This window comes from Callorhinus ursinus, unplaced genomic scaffold, assembly GCF_003265705.2.
Source record: "Callorhinus ursinus isolate GAN/ISIS: 27379988/994484 unplaced genomic scaffold, GSC_fseal_2.0 scaffold30, whole genome shotgun sequence".
NCBI lineage: Eukaryota > Metazoa > Chordata > Mammalia > Carnivora > Otariidae > Callorhinus > Callorhinus ursinus.
This window is the reverse complement of record NW_027397092.1, coordinates 4,720,664-4,748,306: the sequence shown is the minus strand read 5'-3', so window position 1 is coordinate 4,748,306 and position 27,643 is coordinate 4,720,664. Positions and strand designations below refer to the sequence as shown.

Here is a 27,643-nt window from a genome sequence, read left to right as displayed (position 1 = left end):
TAACAGTCACCTAATACTGTTAGGCATGAAGCCCCAGTTTGGTGACTTGGCCTAAGTGACACCATTTTGGGCCTGTGGTTTTCTTTTTAACACTATGGAAGAAGGGGCTGGGGAGATTCGAATCGTAGCAGGGACTCAACCTGCCATTACTGGCTCAGAAGTTCAGAACATGCCGCCCCAAACACATGGCACTTTGTCATTTTGACTATTTTGAGTGAAAGGCACTTGAAAGACGGCAAATACAAGAAATACACTGATCTTTCTTCTTTTTCTTAAAAGGAGATATTCATTCCTATATGAAAGATGACCTCTCTATTCCAGAAGGTAAATACATTCTAATCATCAAGGACGGGAAATTAAGATCAAGGGAAGTCTATACAAACTATTCTTGTTAAAATAATTCTGATCTTGCTTCAGCCTGCCCACCTAGTTGAGTCACTTTTCCACAGTTGCCTCTCTTTGTTCAACCTAATGTAGAAGCAAGTTGGTTTCACAACTTCTTTGGGTACTCATCCCTTATGAAGGTTGTCTGGTCATGAAAATCTTCTTTTAAATAAATTTGTATGCTTTTCTCCTGTTGGTCTGTCTTAGGTTGATTGATTTCATTCTCTAAACCTAAGACATTTAGTAAAGGTAACCTTTTGCCTCTCCTACAAGTCAAAGAATGTGGGTGACCTTAAGAACCTGGGAGGAGCCCTCAGCGGATAGCCAGGAAGAAAATGACAACCACAAGGAACGGAAGCCTGCCAATAACCTGAATGATGAGCAAGGAAAGGGATTCTCCTTTAGAGCCTCCAAAGGATATGCAGCCTTCCACCATATAGATTTTAGCCCTATGATATCTCTATCAGATTTCTAACATACAGATGTGTAAGATAATAAATGTGTATTGTTATAAGCCACAAAATTTATGGTAATCTGTTACAGCATCAATAGAAAGCGAATACAGCAGGAAATGCAGCTTTATCTCATTCATTCATTTACTTATTTATTTAGAGAATAAGTGTGCAGGAGTGGGGAGAAGCAGAGGGGCACAGAGAGGGAGGGAGAGAGAATCCTAAGCAGGCTCCATGTTCAGCCCAGAGCCTGTAGCAGGGCTCAACCCCAAGACCCTGAGATGATGACCCTGAACCAAAATCAAGAGTTGGACGCTCACCTGGCTGGGCCACCCAGGCACCCTATCTTTATTTCACTTAAATCCAAGTTTGTCCAAAGTTGGATCTTCATTCTGCTGCCCTGGCAGGGTATTCAATCCCAGACCTAGACATTACTGAGGTTCTTTCCCTTATCAGTGACATTTAAGGTCTCAAGGATCTTACCGTGTGTTGAAACCTCAGGAAGTCCCCTGAAACTTTTCTCATTTGCTACCACTGAGACGCCACTGTTCCTGTCTTCTTGGCCCCAAGTATTCTGGTGGTTGCCGCAGGATCTTTATGAGGCTGGAAACTGTTCATTCCCTCTAGGCATGCATGAAGTCATTCCCTCATTCCTCCTATCTGGATGTTGCCTCATCTCCTGGGAGCCGTGTGGGAGTTGGGGTAGGACTTTGGTTGCCCTCTGTCCCCCTCCCACTTAGGAGAAATTTTTCCTGTAGCAGTTTTTGCTTTTACCCTAGGGCACTTACCAGCCCTAACAACCCCCCCACCCCTCACCCCCCAGGCTGATAATGTGATGTCTCTAGTGAGTTTTTACCACACACACTCTCCTGAGGCAAACAAGGTTACCTTCTAGGAGTTGGGAGATAAACAATATATAAATTAACATAAAAATAGATTATCTTGCAACATTCTTGCACTCATAAATCAGTAGTGTACCCTAAAGGAGCTTCTGCTCCCCTTCTTGATATCTTGACATTTCTCAGATGTTGGATCCTTGACGTCTATTCTGACCTGAGTCTACCCCAGGATGGTGACCTCACATAAAGTAGCAGCTGCTGGGTAGGTGATACATCTCTTTGGGCTTCTCAAGGTCAGAGTTAACAAACCTGGATATTGGGTGAATTTCTTGCTTTCCAGAGGACGGATGACTCTCTTCGCCCAACTCTGGCTGCATCCCTGCTACATGGGAGTTTTCTTTGATTATGGTCAACGTCTGGGAGAAAGGATTTATTAGAGAAGCAAGGATAGAGCAAGAGACCACTTATGTGTCTATGGCAATATCCTATGCAAGAGAGGATGGGGGCTTGAACCAAGGCAGTAGTAGTAGAAGAGATAAATGATTGCATTTTGGACACTTGGAATTGTACAGCCAATAATCTGATTGGGGGGGTTAAAGGGAGAGCCAAATATAAGTAGGCTGTCAGGACTGATTTGCCCTCACATACCTCACAGTTGGAAGGAACTTTAAATGACATAAGAGAACATTTCATGTCTTGAAACTAGAGAAAAGTGTCTAACGGTTGTCACATGAGAATTTAGTTTTGGCAGTTAAAGAATTAGTTCTCCATCCTAAATCTGCAGCCAATATTTCTTTATTTTCTGATTCATCTCTCTTTCTACAGTCTCTGGGTTTTCATTATTTCCCAATTTCAGCTGACCTATGTGTCAGTTTTTTCTCCCATCCTCCATCCATCACCAGGTGGGTCTTTCAGCTTTTTTCTATCTCTTTCTTAGAGTACTCCAAAAGAAATGACTGGTGCTGTTTCCAGCAGAAAAGAATGCAAAATAATTATAAACAATAGCCCTGTATTCTATTCATCAGCTTGGTTTTAAGATGACTGAAAACCTAATATTGAAATAAGCACTTTAAGAAATACAATACTGCTCTATTACTGTTAGTGTTGAATCTGCTTTGTTTTCTATTTAATCCTTCATGGCTCTGGAATCAAATAATTATGATTGCAAAACTTAAGATAACTGATGAAAACTAAGTTTAATTTTTTTGTTTAAATGCTGAACACTGGTAGAAGTAACATAGAGTATTAATAAATGAAAAGCATCAGCGCCCATTTTGGGCAGGTACTATTTCTGCTTTCATTCTAAGGTGGACTTCATTTTGGCTTTTCAAAACACTGCAGGCTACATTGCTGTTATCCAGGAGCTGTAAATACTTGGGCAAAGTAGTTATCTTTCTTTCTTTTCTTTTTTTTTTTTTTAAGTAGTTATCTTTTTTCTTCCTTTTTTTTTTTAAAAAAGTTATCTTTGGATGCCTTTTTTTCCCCCCTCATCCACAAAATCTCAGTCCTCTGATTGCTTCCTGATCTTAGGGGCCTCAGAAAACCTAAAAACCTTATTTAAGAAACATTTGGTGTCTAGTGTAAAATTACGCTTGATGCCGAGGAAGAATACCAAGATGTAGAAGACACAGGACACAGCTCCCTGCCTTTCTAGGGAAGAATCTATATGAAATACTGACCAGCCGCGAATCCAGCTGTCAGTACGTACAAACCTCTCCTTTGCTGGCCTTTAACCATCAAGCACACCGGCGCTGCACCTGCGGTATGCACGCAACCAGTTTAAATCTCAGGGTGCCATCCTAAGGTGGAAAATGCAGAATTCCATTTAATTTTCACTTTTAACGGGGAGACATTAAGGAAGGCACATTCGGGTTTTGCTCCCTGAGGTGTCTGCTGGGAGTTTTCCTTTTTTTCCGGTCCCAGAGAGGTTTACCTAGTCCCACCCGCTCCCCAGGACAAGCCACACTTTCCTTCTTGGTTCTAGGTCTAACAGCCCACTGAGCACCGACCAATAGGCTCGTGCCGATTCCGCTGCGGGGCGGGACCTCGAGCCTGGGCTTCGGGGACCCGCCCCCCGTACGTGGCATGCGTGCGTGACGCCGTGCGGCGCGAGGCGGTTTCTCCAGCGTGTGGCGCCCCCCGGCGGCAGCGAGGACTCAATGTGACAGCGAGACCTGAGCGCCTGCCATGGAGCCGCAGAAAGAGGCGCGAACACCCGGGGACCCCGTCGCGCGGTCGTCTGGGCCCTCGAGGTCTCAGACTCCTAACGACGAGGAGCGGCAGGAGGGCGACACAGCGCCGGCGGAGGCTTCCCTGGGCGCGGAGGCGGACGGCGCCTGTGCGGACGCGCTGTGGGAGCTGCCGGTGGAGCCCGCCGAGCGGAGGCCCGAGTGCAGCCGCTGCAGGTGACCGCGGAACGGGGGGCGGGGACTGAGGCCGGCGGCGGCCTTCGGAGGGGGCTGCAGCGCCCCCTGCCGGGAAGGCGGCTGCTCCGGCTCCGCCTAGGGGGAGCGCTGCCTCTGGCGTCGCAGCGTTTGGGTCCGCTGGTGACCTTGGGGATCACTGTGAAATTGCTGTCACAGCCCTTTGGTAAGAAGCCGTTTATCCAAGTTCATGAGTATTTAGCCCGACTTCCTGCAAGATCCCGAGCGTGTCGTGGGATGAGCGGACATGAGTTCGCTGTTGAGAAACTTTAAAGAGTCTAATAGGGGAGGTAAGGGGTAATGTGGTAATACAGTGATGAACACTGTTATGCTCAAGTGACATAGTCATCTCACAGTAAAAAAAAAAAAAGTAAAAATAATTAGAGAACAGAGATAATCAATAGTTAAGATGGCCTTTTGCATTCTGAATTCATTCGGAAGTATTTATTGAGCATCTGTATGGTGCCAAGCATCTGTATGGTGCTAGGTCATGGGAATGCAGGCATGGATGAAACACATTGTCTCTGCCCTCCTTGGGGCGCTTACAGTCTGATGAAGAGACAGTTTATTAAACAGGCAACAACAGCTAACACTGAACGCTCACAATATGCCCAGTTGTTGCAGTACCTTTCGGGATTACCTCATTGTGCTGGTGTACTTCAGGATGGTGAGGATTGCTTTCCCTGCCTGTTTGCATCTCACGCTGTTTAGATACACGATTCTCTTGACCTTGTGGGTGTTCAGGACCATTTTGCTCGGTTCCTGAAGGTCTCCATCTATCACCTAATTTTCTGTTGCCTTCCACAGTTTTAACCCTTAGATAGCGCCTCTGCTTCCTCACCTGGGAAGAGCTCGGCAGTTTGTCATCACATCCTACACTCCTCTGACAGGGGCTGTCACGAGAGTCACCAGTAACCTCCCTGAGATGAAAACCAGCGGATCCTTTTCTGTTCACGTTTTACTAGACCTCTTGGCAGCATTTTGCATTTGAATACTGACTTCTTTTTTTAAAATTTATTTTTATTATTTTTTAAAGATTTCATTTATTTATTTGAGAGAGAGAGAGAGTGAGCGAGCGAGAGCACAAGCAGTGTGGAGAGGCAGAGGGAGAAGCAGGCTCCCGGCCGAGCAGGGAGCCCACGGTGGGCCTCCATCCCAGGACCCTGGGATCATGACCTGAGCTGAAGGCAGATGCTCAACCACCTGAGCCACCCAGGCACCCCTACCCCGCCTTTAAAAGATTTTATTTATTTGATGGAGAGAGTGAGAGAACACAAGCAGGGGGAGGGAATATACTGACTTCTTGAAACACTGTGTGTCTCTGGCTTCCCTGTGGTTTATCTGACTTGTTTGTCTTAGTCTCCTCTGCCGGTTCGACTCAAACTCTGAATGTTGGGCTTCCTCAGCTCTTGATTCTAGATTCTCTTCCCTTTACAACCCCCACCTTTTCCACAGGTGGCAATGGGTAAATTATCATGGGTAAAATTATCACCTCTACCCCAGTACTTCTAGCCCAGCCCTTTGTCCTCAGCCCCAGACCTATGCTTTCATTTAACCCGTGTTTATCGAATGCTTTGCAAACTCTTGATAATAAAGTGGAATTTGCCCCTGCATAGGCATGTTCAGTCTGTTATTGGCTGCATATTATAAACCAGCAACCAAATATGTAATTACAGAATGGAAAACAAACAACAAACCAACAGTGAAGCAAAGGAATGGGACACTGTGACAGAAAATCGCAGGATGGTGTCAGGGAAGATTTCTGAGGGGGTAGCATTTATCCTGAGATTTGAAAGATGAGAAGGATCCAGTCTGGAGAAAAGCGTTCTGTGAAGGAAAACAGAAGGACAGACTGGTTTAGTGTGTTTACCACTTGACTACTTGGAGTAGCCTTCCTTGGACATTTTGTTCTTTTCCCAGGATTGGCTGGTAAGATCTCAGAGGAAGGTATCTAGAGTGTTAGGATCTTTTTATATCTCCTAAATGTACTATTGAGAGTAGACAATCAATATAGACTTTTGAGGAGGATAAATAATTTGTGTCTAGAAGGGACTGCATATATGAACAGAAGGGGTGTGTGAATACATTTTATTTAAACAAGTTCCCTAGGGCGCCTGGGTGGCTCAGATGGTTGAGCATCTGCCTTCGGCTCAGGTCATGATCCCAGGGTCCTGGGATCGAGTCCCGCATCGGGCTCCCTGCTCCTTGGGAGCCTGCTTCTCCCTCTGCCTCTCTCTCTCTCTCTCTCTGTCTCTCATGAATAAATAAATAAATAAATAAATCTTTAATCAAGTTCCCTAAAGGTGTTAGGAGATAACACTTAATGCTGCAAAGGGGTCTCAACAGGATACTGATAGAAAAGTATTTCAAATATAAATCCGAGGCTAAATTATCATGCTAGCTTTGTCATGTAGCTTTTAGTTTATTCAGACCTGCTAATTATAAATGCTCTATGCACTTTTTTAAAAAAGCAAACGAGTCTCCTACATTTAGCAACAATTTGTAGTTTTTCTGATCTGCTCCCCCCTCCACTTAATAGACTTTATTTTTAATTTTTATTTATTTATTTATTTATTTTTAAAGATTTTATTTATGTCCATGACAAAGATAGAGACAGAGCAGGAACCAAGCAGGAGGAGTGGGAAAGGGAGAAGCAGGCTCCTGCTGAGCAGGGAGCCCGATGCGGGGCTCGATCCCAGGACCCTGGGATCATGACCTGAGCTAAAGGCAGACGCTTAGCGACTGAGCCACCCAGGTGCCCCTTAATAGACTTTATTTTTTAGAGAGGTCTTAGATTCACGGCAAAATTGAGTGAAAGGAGAAGCGACCTCCTATATATCCTCTGTCCCCACCTGCTTCCCCCATTATCAGCATCCCCTGCCAGAGTAGTACATTTGCTAAATTGGATGAACATCATCATAACTTAGTGTCCATAGTTTTACGTTAGGGTTTACTCTTGGAATTGTTTTGCTTTTGGATTACTTTATAATAATATGTATCTCCACTATTATAGTATAATATGGAGGATTTTCACTGTCCTAAAAATTCTCTTTGCTCTGCCTTTTATCCCTCCTTATACCCTAACCTAATCTGCTTTTAAAAAAATAAAAATGACTTGGATTTTAGCTTGTTTTCAGTTACATTTAGTTGGTATTTTAGGATTATGATTCATTCTGACATTTCTGCACTTTGCATTTTCTAGTGAAATTTTGTACCTTTTAAAAGCTCTTCTCCCCCTTGGCATAGTATGCATTTTATTTATTTTAATTGGTTAGATTACAGTTCTAGAAATATGGAGAGTATTTAGGTGTTATTAGTAAAATATAAGCTAATTGATGGGTCTTTATATTTTATTTCATTAAGCTTTGGGGGTTTTACTAGTTTCGTGGGTGAACTTATCTACACTTACGCTTATAATAGCTTTTAAAACTAAAATGCTTTCTTAGATTTGAGTGATCAACAAGTTATAATTATTTGGCCATTTACTTAAAACAGTATTCATTTCTCTAAACATATTATTATAATTGTCATCGCCTAGGGAGTTCCAAAAATTGGTTTTATTCAGGCAGTACAAACTCAGTTTAACTTCAGAGCAGAATCTTACTAGTTGTAAATACAAGATTTCTTAAACATGAACAGGATATTCTTTTAAAAGATCCCAAACTGATTTATTATTGCTAGATACTTATTTTATTAGGAGTGTGTTCCTGTGAAGGGGACAGGATGTACAGAGGTACAGTGTATAGAGAAGAGTATATTTGGAGAGCTCGGTGGAAAGGAGGGAGAGGAGAGAGAGCTGGAGAGATTAGTAGTGGTTGCGTTGGGAAGGGCCATGTAAGCTATTTTAAGGAGGTTAAGAGGAATTCAGCCTAATGTACTTGCATCCAACAAACCAAGCACTGGAATATTTTTTTATTTGGATCGTTGTCACAAGTGTGACTTCATTAGGTGACTTGTAGCTGTAATAATTTATATTCAATTTTATTAAAAGTTGCAGACTTGTGATTTGGTGGTAAAAGTCTTGACTGGGAAGAGTTGGAACCTCATTCTAGTAAAGATGCTAGGCGTCTTAATTATACTCTTATATCTTCTACAGATACTGCCATGAGCCTGAGGATAGAAACCTGAGAGTTAGAAACCAGTGGCAAATCATTGGTCCTTAGGATAATGGAATAATATTAAAGCATAGGGTGTTTTTTAATTGAGGGAGGGAAACAGCAGCAAAGGGCATGCACACAGACTGACACAGCTAAGCCATGAGACAGAATTTTTTTCTCTCTCCAATGCTTTCTTCTCCCCAAAGTACAAAACTGTAAGGTTTATAATATACCACACTAGTATATTTAGCACTCATTTAATTACGTGCTGACCATGTGCAGGTTACCTACCAGGCCTAGGTATTTTATATGCAAGATTTTATTTATTTCTCATAACAACAATTCTAGAGTTACATTGTTAGCTTTTATTTTTTATTTAAAAACATTTTTTTAAAGTTTTTTATTTATTTGCCTAATCTCTGCACCCCATGTGGGACTTGAACTCATGACCCTGAGATCAAGAGTCACAGCTCTGACTGAGCTGGCCAGGTGCCCCTGTATCGTTAGGTATTAAATGATGAGGAGATGCAACATCCAAAAAACAAATAATTAGATTAAAATGGGCAGAGGACCTAAATAGATATTTTTTCACAGAAGACATACAAATGGTCAACGCACACATGAAAAGATGATCACTCATCATCACTCATCATCAGGGAAATACAAGTCAAAACCACAATGAGACATTACTTTATACCCTTCAGAAGGGCTAGGATCAAAAAGTCAAGAAATAGCAAGTATTGGTGAGGATGTGGAGACAAGGAACCCTCGTGCACTGCTGGTAGGAATGTAAATTGGTGTAGGCACTGTGGAAAACAGTATGGAGGTTCCTCAAAAAATTAATAATAGAAACACCATGTGATCCACTAATTCCACTACTTGATTTTTACCCAAAGGAAATGAAAACACTAATTTGAAAATATATATGCACCCCTGTGTCTATTGCAGCATTATTTACAATTGCCAAGTTTTGGAAATAATCTAAGGGTCTATCTATAGATAAATGGATAGAGGATGTGTGGTGTGTGTATATGTTTACATATATATATATATATATATATACGTATATAGCGGAATGTTGTAATATGTTTTTATATATATGTAAAATAGAATATTACTTGACCAAAAAAAGTGTGAGATTTTGCCATTTGCAACTACATGCATGGCCCTAGAGGCTATAATGGCAAGTGAAATAAATCAGACAGAAAGACAAATACCATATGATGTCACTTAGATGTGGAATCTAAGAAACAGAACAAGTGGATGAAGAGACAAACAAAAAGCCCCAGACTCTTAAATACAGAGAACAAACTGGGGTTGCCAGATGGGAGGTGAGGGGGGAAGGGGTGAAATAGGTGAAGGGGGACTAAGAGGTACAAACTTCCAGTTGTAAAATAAATAAGTCATAGGGTTGAGAAGTACAGCATAGAAAATATAGTTGATGATATAATAATGTTGCACAGTGACAGGTGGTGACTACACTTATCACAGTGAGCATGGAGTAGTGTACAGCATTGTTGGATCATTATGTTGTACACCTGAAACCAGTATAACACTGTGAGTTATGCTTCGTTAAAACCAAAAAATAAATGATGAGGAGGTAGAGGTAGCAAGCAAGTAGCGGAGTTGGGTCTGCAGCTCCAGCCCACCTGGCTCCATGTGTGCAGAAGATGCCTTAGGATTTTGTTGGCAGAGTAGATGTAGTTACTAGTTCATGTCAAACCACCAAGGTGGCAAGAGTAGCTCTGATTTTCATTCTATCTATCATCTGTCTATTGTCTATCTGTCTGTCTATCTATCTATCTATCTGTCTACCTATCTATCTATCTATCTATCTATCATCTATCTATTTTTAAAGTAGGCTCCACACGCAACATGGGGCTTGAACTCACACCCCTCAGATCAGGAGTCTCATGCTGTACCGACTGAGTTGGCCAGGTGCCCTGATTTTCATATTTTTAAAATGGAAGTATGTTTACTTCAAGCTTAGTAACAAGATGCCCGAGCTTTAGTATTCTCTAGCTCCTTTTCTTAAAAAAAAAAGAGGGCGCCTGGGTGGCTCAGTTGGTTAAACGACTGCCTTCGGCTCGGGTCATGATCCTGGAGTCCCGGGGTCGAGTCCCACATCGGGCTCCCTGCTCAGCGGGGAGTCTGCTTCTCCCTCTGACCCTCTTCCCTCTCGTGCTCTCTATCTCTCATTCTCTCTCTCTAATAAATAAATAAAATCTTTAAAAAAAAAGTTTAAAAAAAAAAGAAAAAAAAGATGTAATTTACATATAACATTATGTAAGTTTAAGGTATACAGTGTGTGGATTTGATACGTTTATAAAGTGCTGTATGATTAGCACTGGTAGTATTAGCTTTGGTCGCATAACTATCCTATCTTTTTTTCTGGTGAGAAGATTTAAGATCTAGTCTCTTAGAAAAGTTGAAGTGTTCCAGGTTTATACCTTTTAACAACATCTAGCTCCTTTGTGCCACGTCTTAACTTTTCCTTTTTCTTTAGGTTTGTGTTTTCTGGAGAAACAAATGGTGGGGATAAAATCATGACAGAGGGAAGGAAGGGAAACTGCAGGTGTTTAAGAAGAATGCAAGAGCCACACATTGGCAGCCAACAGATGTTTTGTTTTGAATTAGTATTTTACATTTTTTAATTAGTTCTAACAGTTAAAAGTCAAGATGTTTTATATAAAAATGCAGATTTCTGGCTTTTGTGAGAATAGGAAGATGTAGCAGCTCAGGGACCACCTTCTGGAGCAGTAGTTGGTTGAGCTGAGCATTGGTGATGTTGGGTTGGGTGTGATCTGTTTAGGGTACCATAGCTCCTAGCTATTCCTGCTTGATTCATTCTTATTAACTTCCTGCCCCTTGTAGGCATTTGCTTTTTGATTCTAGGTCTCATGTACACCATTATGGCTAGTCTGCTTAAGCAGCAGGGTAAGTCAGCCTACAAGTATGGTAGGTACAAGTGAAAAATGGTGATTCCCAAGGCAGTTAGTTTAGAATATATTAAGAGTGTTGAATTGGTATCAACCCTTAGGTTTAGAAAACAAACTACTTCGGTAAATTTAAAATCAACTAGATTCTTGATGATGAGTTTTAGAGTAAAAACTTAGATAATTTGAAAATTTAATTCCTTGTTCTTATCAAAAGTATCATATTCCCAAGAGAGAAGTATTAAGTTAATTTGTTCTTTCCTGTTAGTATAGAAAATATGTTTATTCTTTGAAATCATTCATTTGTAATATATGTGGAAAACTAACTGATTTACAAATTACTGTGCAGGCTAATCTTATGTTCAAAGTTGAGCAAAGATGATATATGTCAAGAGGGAATTTTTTTTCTTAATCTTAATTAAGTCTCTCCAAAGAGGAGTGACCAATTTTAAAAAGCACATTAGAGCTTTCTAAAGGTTTGATTTATTTTCCCCAAGAAAAATAAGAATTATGTCATTAACCTCTGATGGATAGAAGTTTTCTTCAAAGAACATCAAAGCACATTAATTTTTAAAGTACATTTGCCCAAAATTAATAATTTATTTTTCTGTTCATGCTTATATAGAGAGAGAAAATATTCAGAAATAGTCTAGTCTAAAATTTGGTATTATTTAAAAAGGGCTCACAGGTTACAAAGTGTTCTTACGTGTGCATTTTTATTTAATACATGAGAGACAACTTTGTGATTTAAATAGTTACTCCTTTTTATAGACTCTCAGGGTGAGGGGACTACTAAGAGGCAGACTGCTTTAGCTTTCAAACCTCTGTTACTGCACCACATAATAGAGGATGGTATTGAAGTTAACAGTATGACTACTCTTGTTTTCCTGCTACATGTAATAAATACTTCCAGTGAGATGTTTCTTTGTGGGTTTCGAATCCATAGATTCTTTTCTTTTTCCTTTTCCTTGGCTATTGTTAGTTATTTTGGGATGAGGGCTTTTTAATTCCTGTCTTTTTTAAGGTTGAGCTTTTATTTCTTGAATCCTTTACCTGGCTAAGGTCAACTTCTTATTTCTGTTGGTAAGTCCTCATTTTTCAGTCAGAAAGGTAATTTTTTTTTTTTAAAGATTTTATTTATTTATTTGAGAGACAGAGAGAATGAGAGAGAAAGCACATGAGACGGGGGGAGGGTCAGAGGGAGAAGCAGACTCCCCGCCGAGCAGGGAGCCCGATGCGGGACTCGATCCCGGGACTCCAGGATCATGACCTGAGCCGAAGGCAGTCGCTTAACCAACTGAGCCACCCAGGCGCCCAGAAAAGCAAATTTGAAGACATTACTGATAGGAATTTATTTTGTTTTCTCCTGCTGAGTTTTTTGTTTTTTGCTTGTCTTTTGGTTTTCTCTACTGGAAGCCTCATGGGAAGTGTGGGGAAAAAGGCAGCAGTGAAATGAAGAAGTCTTCCAGAGTTACTCAGGAAAAAGAATGGGAAGATAAAGAGTGAGTCTCAGGACTTTGCAAAGGTTGAGAGGGATTAACCTGTGGGAGAAATATCTGACCTGTTTGTCTATGTATACATGTTACTTGGCAGGCTGCTCCATGTTCGTCCCTCCTTCCTTCCTTCCTTGCTTCCTGCCCTCCTTCCCTCCTTCCTTTCTTTCTTTCATTTTTCTTTAAATTGTGCTAATATATACATAACATAATATTTAAAATTTTAATAGTTATTAACTGTGTAACGCAGCATCATGAAATACATTCATAATGTATAACCATCACTACTATCTATACACCAGACTTTTTCATCATCTTTGGCATTAACTCTGTACCCATTAAAATAATCATTTGCCATCCCCCATCCCCCGCTGCCCAGCCCCTGGTAACTTCTCTTCCACTCTCTATTTCTATGACTTTGCTTATTCCAGATCCTTCATAAAACATACAGTATTTATCCTTCTGTTTCTAACATTTCACTTAGAATAATGTTTTCACATTCCATCCATGTTGTAGCATATCAGAATTTCTTTCCTCTTTAGGGCTGAATTGTATGTATATATCACTTTTGTTTATCCATTATTCATTTTCTTTGCTTATCTATTATCCATTCACTTGTTGATGGACACCTGTGAGTAGTGCTGCTATGAACATTGGTACGCCTGTGTCTGTTCTAGTTCCTGTTTTTAATTTTTGGGGGGTGTATTCCTAGGAGTGGAATTTCTGGGTCATATGGTAGTTCTCTGTTTGCCTTTCTGAGGAATTTCCAGACTGTTTTCCAACTCCTTTTCATCAGAGGTCATTAGATTTCTAACATCTGGGTGTGCTGATGATATTCCTTTCCTGGAGACTTTCCATGCTTGTATTTCAGGTAAAGAATGGAGTCCAGGCTCCAATGTGGTTTCCAAAGCTTTGTGCGTCTCTTCCTCCACTATGCCCTTCCCATACCCTCTTCTCCAGCTTCCTGGATCTGGTCCCCCAAAACAGGTGCTTTTTATGTTCTGCTTTATGCTTTTGTTCTGTTATTCCCTTTGTATTAAATGCTCTTTCCTTATGCCTGCTGTCTGAGATGCTACTCTGTTTCAGGGTCCAGCTCAAATACTGTCTTTTTTTTACATTTTTAAAATTTTACTATGTTAATCACCATACATTACATCATTAGTTTTTGATGCAGTGTTCCATGATTCATTATTTGTGTATAACACCCAGTGCTCCATTCAGTACGTGCCCTCCTTAATACCCATTGCCTGTCTTCTAAGTTTGAATTGTTTGTTCTTTTGACTTATGTTTTCTCTGTGGTCCTAGTAGCTTCCTGTGGCTTGGCCTTTTCTTGCTTCTTGTGTCTTTAACCATATATCCTTCATTACTTGTAGACATTTTGTATTGGAGAATTTAAAAAAATGTTTTGGTTTTCACCTTTTGCTTTTTGGTCGTCTCTTTCAGACTCTTAGGTTTATTTGTTTATCACCAAGTGTTTTAATGCTAGTGCGAGGCCTTCTGGGACTGGGAAAGCTAGGTCGAATTATGTGGTAAAACTTTTCATTGATCATTCAATGCTTATATGGGATCCACAAATGGTGTGCATTTTGGAATTAGAACTGGGTTCAAGCCCCAACTCTCTTTTTTCGAGAAAGCTACTTGACCTCTCTAAGTCTTGCTTTCACGACCTGTAAATTAGAACAGTAATACTACCTGTCTTTGACAGGGTTTTGAGATTGAATGAAGGCATTCAGCATAGTGCCTGTAACTTAAAAGTGTGCAATTAACAATAAATTCTTTCTCCTTATGGGGTGCCTGGTGGCTCAGTCAATTGAGAGTTCAACTCTTGATTTCAGCGCAGGTCCTGATCTCAGACTTCTGAGACTGAGCCATGGGTTGTGCTCTGTGCTCAGCTTGGAGTCTGTTTGAGATTCTCCCTCTCCCTCTGTCCTTCCCCCTGGTCATGCGTGCATGTGTGCGTGCATGCATCCTCTCTCATATTATAAATCTTTTTTTTTTAAGATTTTATTTATTTATTTGACAGAGACACAGCGAGAGAGGGAACACAAGCAGGGGGAGTGGGAGAGGGAGAAGCCGGCTTCCCGCCGAGCAGGGAGCCCGATGCGGGGCTTGATCCCAGGACCCTGGGATCATGACCCGAGCCAACGCTCAACAACTGAGCCACCCAGGCGCCCCTCAAATTATAAATCTTAAAAAAATAATTACTCCTCTTTACCTTTTCCTCTGTTTTCTTTCTTTTTCTTCCTTCTCCTTCCCCCTTTTCCCTCTTCTTCCCCTCTTTTTCCTCTTTCTTTTCCTCCTCCATGAAATATCATTATTATTATTTATGAAATCGGTCTGTTTTGCTGTTAACTTTTTCCATGTTAGAGTAGTTTTTCTAGATTCAGAGATTAAGGGCAAGTAAATAATTTTACATGTGTTGTGCTGTAGGTCACCGTAAATAAATTGCCTCATGATGGAGATTTTTGTAATCCTGGGGCTTTCAAAAGTATTCATTTTCCAGCTACAAATAAATGTTACATTGATGACAAACACTTTTTTAGGTACATCAAAATCAGTGGCTTATTCCATAGCATTACTATAGTCTCTTAAGTATTTAAGTATTATCAAATTAAACCTTATATTTTCTTTTATATCAAAGAAAATTCTCAGGTCTCTTTTGAGAATTTATACAAAATTATGTATAAATTTATATAAAATTAGGAGGAATACTTCCTTATTGAATCAGCTGTATAAAAATCTGTATTTTTAAATACAGTTTCTTTTTAATTTTACTACGTTATGTTAATCACCATACAGTACATCATTAGTTTTTGATGTGATGTTCCATGATTCATTGTTTGCGTATAGGGAAAGGAGAGGAAAGAATAAACAAATTGAAAATGTTTCCTAGTAACATGGTCTCTTAATTCTATGCTATTCTTTGTAAAATATCTCTAATGAGGACAGCTGGCCCTTGGGACCACTTTAGTGTTTGACTCCTTCCTTGTCAGGATGGACATTCATGTAGTTGCCTTTCCTTGGCTAGTGGATAAGAAACAGAATTCTGTTACACACAGACTTTGAGGCTTACTTTGCTAAATCATGTGGATATTCATTGTTCATTCATTCATTATATGTTCAATATCCAGTTTCCAATAAATGCATAGCTTGGGTTATAGGAAATGATTGAGAGATTGTTTCCTCTAAAATTTGTAGTGAACTGAGTGTGAGAGCAAATATGCCTAAGTAATATTTAAGACAAATTATGAAAGTATAACATAAAAATTTGCAGAGGAAAGAGTGACTCAGTTTGCTACTAAGAAAGATGTTTTGCTATTTTTTGTAAATTTTTATATTTCTATAGAAGAGGAGAAAGTAGAAAGTAAATAATAGGATAACTGAATATAGATGATTACTTTATGATTACTTAAGATTCTGTCTTAGTTGATCTGTCACTTTGTCATTGTGTTTTTGTAGGGGTTTTATATAGCTGTTCTATATAGTCATTTCTCTGGACACAAGACTTTGTTGTCCAGGCATTTGGCTTCTCTTGAAGCTTCTTTAATTGTGATAAAATTTACTAAAAATTTTCTTGATTATAGTTTCTGTAGTTGGAACAAGCTTATTTCTAGACCAGTGATTCCTCAATTATTTTGATTACATATCACAGTGAGTTAAAAAATTTGGATGAAATTCTAGCAGATAGACATATTTATCTATGTTTATTTGTATTTATTATATACTAATGTATGATGTACCCCATAAAACATATAACACACACAAAGATTTTAAAGAGGAAGAGGCAATCGTGAAATAAACCATTTAAAAATGTTTTGCTTACTGTGATGGAATCATGCTGCCATTATTCATTATTTTGAGGCATAATACATGGTGAAGTTCATTGTTAGAGACAGTAAGATATGAATCCACAGTTCAAGTAATCTTTATACTGTTTTTTAAAGTTACTGTTGTAAACTAAAAAAACAGTAGAACAGATTAATGAAACCAGGAGCTGGTTCTTTGAAAAGAACGTATAGTCAAGTGGGAAATATTTCCAGGATGCAAGTGTGGTTCAATATTTGCAAATCAATCAGTGTAATATAGTACATCAATAAGAGAAAGGATAAAACCATATGATCATCTCATTAAATGCAGAAAAAGCATGTGACAAAGTACAATATCCATTCATGATAAAACCCCTCAACAAAGTAGGTTTAGAAGGAACATAACTGAACATAACAAAGGCCTTATATGAAAAACCCACAGCTAACATAGTCAATGGGGAAAAACTGAGAGCTTTTCCCGTAAGGTTAGGAACAGGGCAAAGATGTCCATTTTCACAACTGTTAATTCAGCATAATACTGGAAGTCCAAGCCATAGCAATCAGATAAGAGAAAGAAATTAAAGGCATCCACATTGGTGAGGAAGAAGTAAAACTTTCACTCTTTGCAGATGACATGATACTATAAAGACTCCACCAAAAAAAGTAAAACTTTCACTCTTTGCAGATGACATGATATCTAAAGACTCCACCAAAAAAACTGCTAGAACTAATAAATGAATTCAGTAAAGTCATATGATACAAAAGCAATGTACAAAAATGTTGCATTTCTATACACTAATAATAAAAGAGAAATTAAAACAATCCCATTTACAACTGTATCAAACACTGATGAAAGAAATTGAAGACAACACAAAGAACTGGATTCCATGCTCATGGATTTGAAGCACAAATTTTGTTAAAATGTCTATACTACCCAAAGCAATGTACAGATTTAATGCAATCCCTATCAAAATACCAACAGCATTTTTCACAGAACTAGAACAAACAATTCTAAAATTTGTATGGACCACAAAAGACCCTGAATAGGTAAAGCAATCTTAAAAAAAAAAAAATTGGAGGTATCACAATTCCAGACTTCAGGTTATAATACAAGGCTGTAGTAATCAAAGCAGTATGGCCCTGGCACAGAAATAGACACATAGATTAATGGAACAGAATAGAAAACCTAGAAATAAATCAATTATTTGGTCAATTAATCTTCAACAAAGGAGGAAGTATATATATTGAGAAAAAAGAGTATCTTCAGCAAATGGTGTTGGGAAAACTGGACAGCTTCATGCAAAAGAATGAAACTGGACAGCTTTCTTATACCACACACAAAAATAAGCTCAAAAAGGGTTAAAAACCTAAATGTGACACCTGAAACCATAAAAAGCCTACCGGAGAGCATAGGCAGTAATTTCTCTGACATTAGCTAATTCAGTATTTGTCTAGATATGTCTCCTGAGGCAAGGGAAATAAAAGGAAAAACTGTTTGGACTACATCAAAATAAAAAGCTCTTGCACAGTGAAGGAAACAGTCAACAAAACTAAAAGGCAACCTATTGAAGGGGAATAAATATTTGCAAATGACATATCTGATTACAGGGTTAGTATCTAAAATATATAAAGAACTGATACAACTCAATACCTAAACAAATAATCCAATTAAAAAATAGGCAGAAGACACGAACAGACATTTCTCCAAAGAAGACCTCCAAATGGCCAACAGACCCATGAAAACATGCTCAACATCACTTATCATCAGGGAAATAAAAATCAAAATTATGAAGCTATATCACCTCATATCTGTGAGAATGACTAAAATAAAAAACACCAGAAACGACATGTATAGGTGAGGATGTGGAGAAAAAGAACTCTCTTACACTGTTGGTGGGAAGGCAAACTGGTGCAGCCCTCAGTATGAGGGTTCCTCAGAAAGTTAAAAATAGTACTACCCTACCATCCAGTAATTGTACTACTAGGTATTTATCCCCCAAATACAAAAACACTAATTTGAAGAGATACCTGTGTTTATTGTGGTATTATCTGCAATAGCGAAGTTATGGAAGCAGCCCAACTGTCCATCAATAGATGAATGGTTAAGGAAGATACATGGGATATTACTCAGCCATAATAAGAATGAAATCTTGCCATTTGCAACAACATGGGTGGAGCTAGAGAGTATTATGCTAAGCGAAATAAGTCAGTCAGAGAAAGACAAATACCCTATAATTTCACTCATGTGGAATTTAAGAAACAAAATAAATGAGCAAAGGGAAAAAAGAAGAGAGACAAACCAAGAAACAGACTTAGCTATAGAGAACAAACTGATGGTTACCAGACCGGGGCAGTGCAGGGGTGGGGGAATGGGTGAAATAGGTGAAGGGGATTATAGAGTACGTTTATCATAATGAACAGTGAGTGATGTGTAGAATTGTGGAATCACTCTCTTGTACACCTAAAATTAAGATAACACTGTATGTTAACTATAGTGGAATTACAATGAAAAACCTAATTAAAAAAATGTTATTGTCATATCAGATTTGATTTCTTAACTCTGATGAAATATTTGAACTAAGAATAGGTCAGAAACAGCTCTGCCATAAACTTACTCATTTGTGATTGTGTAATTAGAACTTCTTCAACAGATTCTTTACAAGGGTACATAGTTTCTTTGTGGGTGCCATTGTTAACACTCCATGTTATGGAATGCCTCTTTTTCTATCAGGATATCACATATCCTCACACATTACCATATGACATACCAGCCCAAGAAGGGAGTGTTATTCCATATAATAAATATTAGTAATGCTTAATTCAAAGTAGAAGTGGTAATGACCCATTGGTTCATTTTACTTAATCCACTTTGGGAATCACTGCTGTAGACATGCCTTCTGGGGCACAGCTTTCTGGAAAGTCTCATCTAAAGATATTCTCTTTATGGAGTTGCTTTCTGTCTTCTAACAGTGATTTTTTTTTTCTTTTTAAGCTTAGCCTTCCTCTACTCCCAGAAGAAGTTATAAAACGAGGTAATGATAAAAGCAACCTTGGCAGATACGAGAGTATCATTGTTAGATATACTTGAAGTAGTCAGACATGGTAGATATTATTTGTTTTTATTCCCTTTAGGACATGAAAATTTACTTAACATTGTATTTATTATATAACAATTTTATTATAATATATTAACAATGAAGAGCTGTTTCTTCTTTCATTGCTTATATTGAATATGGTTTAAGAAATTTAAAAATTATTTTATAGCTTATTTAAGTTTCTTTAAAATGACAGTAGAGGGCACTGTGGTATTTATTTTTTCAAAGCCTATTTTAAAATTAGAAATGGTAGGCATTTTTATGTGTAATGCAGTCTGTCTATTCAACTAATCTATTGAAAAGCTATGAAACTCTTTGTTCTTTGCTTTTTCACTCCATTGGGACTGTAAAACTTTTGTTGACTACTAGGAAATTTGAGGTGCACTATTTTTCTGGGTTCTACGTTTGCCTTTGTTTAGTGGATGAAAGAAATCCTTTAAAAATAGTAATTCTTGTAAATCTATTCACTAATTTTTAAAGTTTTCCTATGTGAGACTTACTTGATTAAAATCAGTACTATGAGAAAATAGCTTTCAGTGAATATTATATAAGAATTTAATTAAACTTTTGAAAGACGTTTTTTGTAAGTCCTAGCATCTCTACTTCTATGTCAGATATAATTTTATTTGCCTACAGCCTGTCAGAGATAGCATGCCCAGAGTGACAGATTACCCTTGTATTACAGCATTCACCGAGGAAGCCAGTCAATCTTAGTCTGACAGGAAACCTACATATTTATTCTTACATCCTTAACGAGAAAAGAAGAAAAGGTTATTTCATAACATTTCCTCAGGGAAATTATTTGAAAATTCCATTTATATTTTAAGACTGTAATTAACCTTAATTGGGTTGTATAGATTTTAAAGAAAATAAATCCCAATGATGGAAAACAGTATATTTGTAATACATTTGCAATGCATTGTAAATTTTCTCTCTTCTACATTTACAAAGCATTGCCAAGATAGAAGAGAGAAAAATCTCAACTCCTACTTTGGTCATTCTATTATAAATTAGCTGAAAACTACTAAGTATTTATGATTATATTTTTATAACCTTTGCCTACAATTCAGGAGTTATTCTCCAGAACCTACTTGGTGTGTTATCAGTTTTATGAAGGAGGACACCGAAAACCTGTGATGTGCTCAAGATGACATAGCAAGATAATGAATGACCTTGTCAGTGACATATCTTAATAGTTATTAAGCTTATACCCAATTGACCTATACCCAATTGACCAGTTGATATTTCTTCAGGTATTAATATTTGTTCTTCAGATCTACATAAATTCTAGAAGTAGCTTGGTTTTTATTTTATTTATTTTTTAAGATTTTACCTGTTAAGTAATCTCTCTACCCAATACGGGGCTTGAACTCATAACCCGGAGATTTAAGAGTTGCATGCTGTACTGAGTCAGCCAGGCATCCTTTGGATTTTTTTTTTTTTTAAGATTTTATTATTTATTTATTTATTTAAGAGAGTGAGAGAGAGTGCATGAATGCTGGGGAGGGGTAGAGGGAGGGGGAGAAGCAGACTGCCCTCTGAGCAGGGAGCCCAATGCGGGACTCGATCCCCAGACCCTGGGATCATGACCTGAGCTGAAGGCAGACGCTTAACTGACTGAGCCACCCTGGCGCCCCAGGCACCCCTTGATTTTTATTTCAAAATGAATGTTTACTATTATAAATAGTTTTGATGTGTAGTTATTTGGTATCTATTTTCCTACCAACTGTAATAGTTCATAGGAAGCAAGGAACTTTTAAAAAATTCCTTCTGGCACAGACAGAACAAATAAGCTCCATGAGGGCAGGAATTTTGTCTGTTTCATTGTCCCAAGTGCCTAATGTCTGGCACATAGTTAGGTGTATAGTAACTATTTGAAGAAAAATTTGTTGAATTTATAAATTATTTAACCCATTATCAATTTGAAATATTTAAACCTTCTGGAGTTAAGTTTGGTTGTAGGGAGACTTTTTTGTTCTTTGGAAGAGGTTTTAGGAGGACAACAGGTACTCTGCTACTTATCCAATGGTTTAGTAAGAGATGGTTTAACCCTTGGACAGCTAGGCACCAGCACAATATGTGCAGATCATGGCGGAGGAGGAAATTATGAGCAAAATTGCCATTAAAGTAACAAATAAGCACAAATTTATGTTTAGCAAATTATAAAGTAACTTGCTAAACATAAAGTTGATCGATTGGAATGCAAAGTGTTTTAAAGAACTGTAGTTTTATTAGTTTGAGCTAATTGGAATTAGAATTAGGTTAATAAAGGGGACATGCTTTAAAATAAATAGGTAATGATGTTTTATGAGCCTGTCAAGGTAGAAGCCACAGCAATTAGTTTTAGCTTAAATCATAGTTATGGTGTTTACACGTAAAATGCTGTTTTTTTTAAATAAATATTTTCTTCAGTAAATATTTTTGCCTCTTATGTACTACTGCTTACCAGAATGATCACAAATTACAGCAAAGGGAGATCTGAGATTCTGAATTTCTTTTATGATACAAACTAATTGCTCAAGTATTAGAGAGGAAATGAAGGAGAGATCAATATTTGATATGTTAAGAAAATGAAGGGATAGGATAAGAAATTATGTAGGAGGAGGAAGGCATCCCGAGGTGGAGGCAAGAAGGAATGCAAAGGTATTCCTTCAAGTATTCAGTATTTATTGATAGCTTACTGTGCTAGGTGCTGGGGTGAAAAGTGAAAAGGCCAAGTCTTCGCCCTCCTGCAGCTTACATTGTAGGGAAGGAGGGCCACCTACAGATAATGCCAATAGTAACAAAATGCCTCTCTCTTACTAATTAGGTTGAATATTCTTTTTCTACTGCAATTTTACATTTTTAAAAATAACAGCTGTATTAAGATACGATTCACATACCAATTCATTCTTTTAAGGTATACAAGTCAGAGGTTTTTGTTATATTAGCTGAGTTGTGCAAACATCACCACTCTCACAAAGGTTTTAGCAGGTTTCTCTTTGAAGGTCTCTTTTCCAGATCTTTCTCTGAAGCAGCCTTCTTCTTTTGGTATCACATCCTGCTTGTTAGGCTGCACTAATTACCAGCTGATTGTCCTATCATTTCCATACAGTGCCCTGGCTATAAATTTCTCAATAGTCTGCTCCAGGGGCAGGGGCGGTTTTTGAGGCCACTCTGAGGTTTGCTCTGACGGCAGGTGTGCTCTTCTTGGTTCTTTCTGATGATCTAGCTGGTTTATCATATAGCTTGCTGGTCTTCATTAAGAGGAATTATTATCCGGGTGCCTGGGTGGCTCAGTTGGTTAAGCGTCTGCCTTCGGCTCAGGTCATGATCCCAGGGTCCTGGCATGGGGCCCCGCATCGGGCTCCCTGCTCAGCGGGGATCCTGCTTCTCCCTCTGCCTGCCGTTCCCCCTGCTTGTGCATGCTCTCTCTCTCTCTCTCTGTCAAATAAATAAATAAAATATATTTTTTTAAAAAACGGGGGGAGTCATTATCTTTGAGAGCACCCTTGGGCTTGAACTTGCTCACGCTCTGTTTCAAATGGATTTAGTTCTTTTGGGAAGAGCTTCAGAGCTCTCTTTTCTTACAGTCTGCCTCTCTTGGGCAAACTCTCCTAGCCACTGTTCTGGGCACAGGGCTGCTTCTGGTGTAGAACTTATGTCCTGTGAGCAAACTAGGTTGACTGCTCTTGGAGCTCCAGCGTCACCAGCCAGCCTCCTGCACGGTGGTCAAGCTTCTGTTTTATAGGTGGAGACTGTGTAGAGGAAGGCCACCTCTGCTCTCTTGGTCACTCTCACCAGGAATGTAGCCTCTTCTGCTTGGAGTTGGGGATGAGAAATGCTGGTGGCCTGTCTTTTTTGTGACATACAGGGTAAGCCTTGATTAAGAGCTGAGAGGGAGCTCACCTACCAGGAGTGGAGTTTGTCATCTTGAGCCAGAGCAAAGTAGGAAATTGGTTATGGCTCAGATGTCACAAACTGTCCCAGTACCAAGTTTTAGTAGATTTTCTTGAATAATGTTTCTTCCTTTGAATATGCCCCTAGGACAGTTTCCAGAGACTTTCTTCAGTGATTGGTTTTGTTTGTTTGTTTTAAACTTTTAATTTTCATTCTAGTTAGTTAACATTCAGTATTATATTAGTTTTAAGTGTATGATACAGTGATTCAAGAATTCCATACATCACTTGGTGCTCATTCATGCTCATCCTAAGTGCTCTCTTTAATCCCCATCACCTATTTCCCCATTCCCCCCACTCACCCTCCCCTCTGGCAACCATCAGTTTGTCCTCTATAGTTAGGTCTGTTTCTTGGTATGCCTCTCTCTCTCTTTTTCCCCCTTTTTTTGTTTCTTAAATTCCACATAATAGTGAAATCATATGGTATTTGTCTTTCTCTGTCTGACTTATTTTGTTTAGCATTATACTCTCTAGCTCCGTCCATGTTGTTGCAAATGGCAAGATTTCATTCTTTTTACTGCTGAGTAATATTCCACTGTATATATATACCACTGCTTCTTTATCCATTCATCAGTCCATGGACACTTGGGCTGCTTTCATGATTTGGCTATTGTAAATGATGCTGCTATAAACATAGGGATGCATGTATCCCTATGAAGTAAGTGTTCTTGTATTCTTTGGGAAACTACCCAGTAGTGAAATTGCTGGATCCTAGGGTAGCTCTATTTTTCAGTGATTGTTTTTTAAAATAGCTTTTGTCAGCTTTGCTTATTTCACTGGACTCTGGGTCTGTGAAGCGCTTTCCTTGTCATCCTGGAAGTGGAACTCTCCAAACTGGTTAATACTAAATCTTCCTACAGTTCAAAGATGTGTTCCCAGGAAGGAAACTGATTCCAGGTAACTGATTTTTTTTTTTCTCTCTTTTTGAATGGCAGTTTTGGTCGGACATGAAAACCAGAGCTACCAAAATCTAGAGCAGTTCTTTGCACTATCTCAAATATCATACTGAGGACTTTTATAATCACTATATGTGTGATGAACTAAAGATATTATTTTCAGGGTTCATTTTACATAGTGGTTTTCTGCCCACAAAAATTTGCAGCATCTCCTCAGTTTGTTTACTTGACTGGATTTTGCAGTTCTTTAACTTTCCTGATATGTGGATGTTTCCTTTATGGGGTGTTTGATTTTTTTTTTTTTTTTGCATTCTTTCATAGCCTGTCATACAATTTACAGACATTTAAGGTGATATCCTTTTTTAAAAATATATATATTTTTAAACCAACATGGGGCTTGAACTCGTGACTCTGAGATCAAGAGTTGCAGGCTCTACTGACTGAGCCAGTCAGGCACCTGGTGATACTCATTTTCATTCTGAATTTTTAAATTGGTTTCATCTGTTATTAAATTACATTTTATAAAAGAAGTTTACTGACATCTGATTGTGCATTTCAGTCATATAGAGTTTCATATAAAAAATCAGAATCTTAAAATTTTAGAATTTGAATGTACTTCATCCTCTTCATCTTTCTACTCAGTGAGTAATCTTTTTTTTTTCTTCTAGTCGCAGCCCTTGATCTCTTTGTCAATATATATAGTTCCATCAACCACTCCCTGCTCCTCTCTGTATTTACTTGTGTTTACTCTTCTCCTGACCCCTGAAAGATGTTCTCCATCCCTATTAATCTGCTTGCATTCCTGAGAGGGAATACATTGTAGGGCAGAGTAATCATACTGAATCATTTCAGACATCACTGGAAAGGGAGTATATTGGTTTTCCTTGGGTTAACCATCTATTCTAGGTTCCATGGTGGAGAGGGGAGATAGGATCACGTTGTACAATATATTTCTACTTCTCAGATATCATTTAGATAATTTTTTCAGCAGGAACATAGATTTGACAGTTTCTTACAGAATGAGGTGATAGATGCAAGTGAACCAATTTCCTCACACTCTGTGCTTTATTAATGTAATCATTTCTTACCTCAGGCTATAACTCTACATAAGTTAAACTGAGGAAGGAGTTGATAGCAGTCAGTTTTGTAGTAGTAACAGTATGCTGTTGGGAATTCCCTTTAATGTAACATTCATTTGTGTACTGTTGTAATGGCATGTAACATCTGCCTGTAATAGTGATCTGTCATGAAAATTTACTCCCATGATATCTGGCTGCTTGATGAATTTCATATTATAAACACACATACCAAATATGGGATTTAATGGTGGAAGATCCATGTATATTTCCATATTACATTTGTAAAGACACACAAGGAACTGGTCATTGGTTGCCCCTAGGGAAGAGAATCCCCTAGTTTGGAGGACTGAGATGGAAATATATACTTTATTCCATTTGAATTTTGTAATGAGTCATAAGTGTTACTGAAACAATAGTAAAGCACTAAAAAGTAAGTACAACAAAAACAAAATGAACAATAACAAAAGGGAAAATAAATGGATAAGACAGACATTCTGTGGATACAATTTTAGCTAAATATAATCTGGTGGCCCTTTGGGTTTCTTTTTACACTAGTAAGCTCTTTGTGTTGATTGATTGGCAAGTTTGATTAGAACTCTCTTCTAGGTGGTAATTATAGTCTTATATTTTATCATATTGTTCCTTCCAATATCAGATGATTTAGAAGAGTTGCCAGGTTTCTCTTTGATATTGGATCTATTTTTGATTTGGAATGCCAGTTAGTAGATAGAAGTGTTGCTTCGTGAATAAAAAGACCATGATGGTGGCTTATGAGTATTCTTCACTAATGATAACTAAGACAGGATTTTTTGAGGTACTTTGACCTATATAGATGGTACGGAATTTACTTGAATCCTTTTCCAAATTCTCATTTCCTTTTTTAAAATTATTTTTTTTATTTATTTACTTGTCAGAGAGAGAGAGAGAGAGCACAAGCAGGGGGAGCAGCAGGCAGAGGGAGAAGCAGGCTCCCCAGTGAGCAGGGAGCCCAATGCGGGACCCGATCCCAGGACCCCAGGATCATGACCTGAGCCGAAGGCAGGTGCTTAACCAACTGAGCCACCCAGGCGTTCCTCCAAATTCTCATTTCTAAAGTCTAATTGATTAAATTCATTCTTGGTGTTTCATTTTAAAAGAATGCAGCTTCAGCAAATCTCTTTACATAAAGAAGAGGGATTACGTTCAAGTTTTAGGTTATTGTTATATCACCGTATTCTAAACATTTACAGGTTTTTTTTTTTTTTTTCTGCCCTTTAGCCGGCCTCAGAAAGTATGTTTGTGTCCATTTCTACCATTGCATCCTCTGCACATCTCTACTCATTTGTACATAATTCAGCATCCAGCAGAGGTAAGATTTTGTAAAATACATACTTTATTTTATTAGTATGTAAGAGGAAACACACTGATGAACATATTCATACCTTCCAGCTCTTTAACATTTCTGAAAATAAATTGATGATAAATGCTTTGTTTTTGGGAAAAAAGTTTCTTTTATGTTTTATAGTATCGTGTCATATGCTTTAGAGACATAAAAATTGTTATTTCATAAAAACGGTCATTGAATAGTATAGAAATTTAGAACAACAATTTTGTGTGAAGAAAAAATGAAATTTTGTGAGTGAAGAACTAAGAAAATCATTGCTTTTTAAATTTTGATCATAGGTTATATTTCTTAATGTTTCTTGTTAAAGTAGAAGTAACTGTCAGTATTTTAGTGTTATAAAAAGAACGTATAAAATAAAGTTTTATTCCTTTAATGAATAGAGCAAATATATAGAACTGTAATAGAGCATACCGGTTTGATGACTCCCCCTAAAAAGTGATTGAAGACCATTTAGATAGGATTTAGGAGGAGGCTTTGGGAAAAGATGATTTGGTGGAGTAGATGATACGGAGGTGATATGATGGAGCATTTTAAAGAGGAGGTATAAGTATCTAGAAAAGTACTTAAAAATAAAAGTTATCTCAAAAGCTTCAGAATAAAATAAAATAGTTATCTCAAAAGTAACAAAAATATCTATAAGGAAGAAATGTTCTGTGAAACCGTGTGGCCTTCGTTTGTGAACAGTATTAATGTAGCCATAGTGATATAAGCACTGTTTATTGATTTAATTAAAAATATGAGAAGATGTGATGGTAAGGAGTGCTGGAAGAAAGGTAAATCCTCATTTATTATAAGAGGCTGTGGTTATATAGTGCATTAAT

The 27,643-nt window shown here is 38.1% G+C and overlaps 1 protein-coding gene across 3 annotated transcripts in view; it reads left to right on the top strand.

Moving 5' to 3' along the window:
• Positions 1 to 27,643, top strand: part of DTWD2 (DTW domain containing 2) — a 188,258-nt gene that overhangs the window by 69,293 nt on the left and 91,322 nt on the right. The window contains exons 1-2 of one of the 3 annotated variants that reach the window (XM_073878557.1): positions 3,674 to 4,080; positions 26,696 to 26,786. In XM_073878557.1, the coding sequence (XP_073734658.1) occupies positions 3,863 to 4,080; positions 26,696 to 26,786 (309 nt within the window). In that variant the 5' untranslated portion in view covers positions 3,674 to 3,862. Of the gene's footprint in view, positions 1 to 3,673; positions 4,081 to 26,695; positions 26,787 to 27,643 lie in introns of those variants that run through there. The other 2 variants (XM_025860902.2, XM_073878558.1) reach the window with 2 other exon arrangements.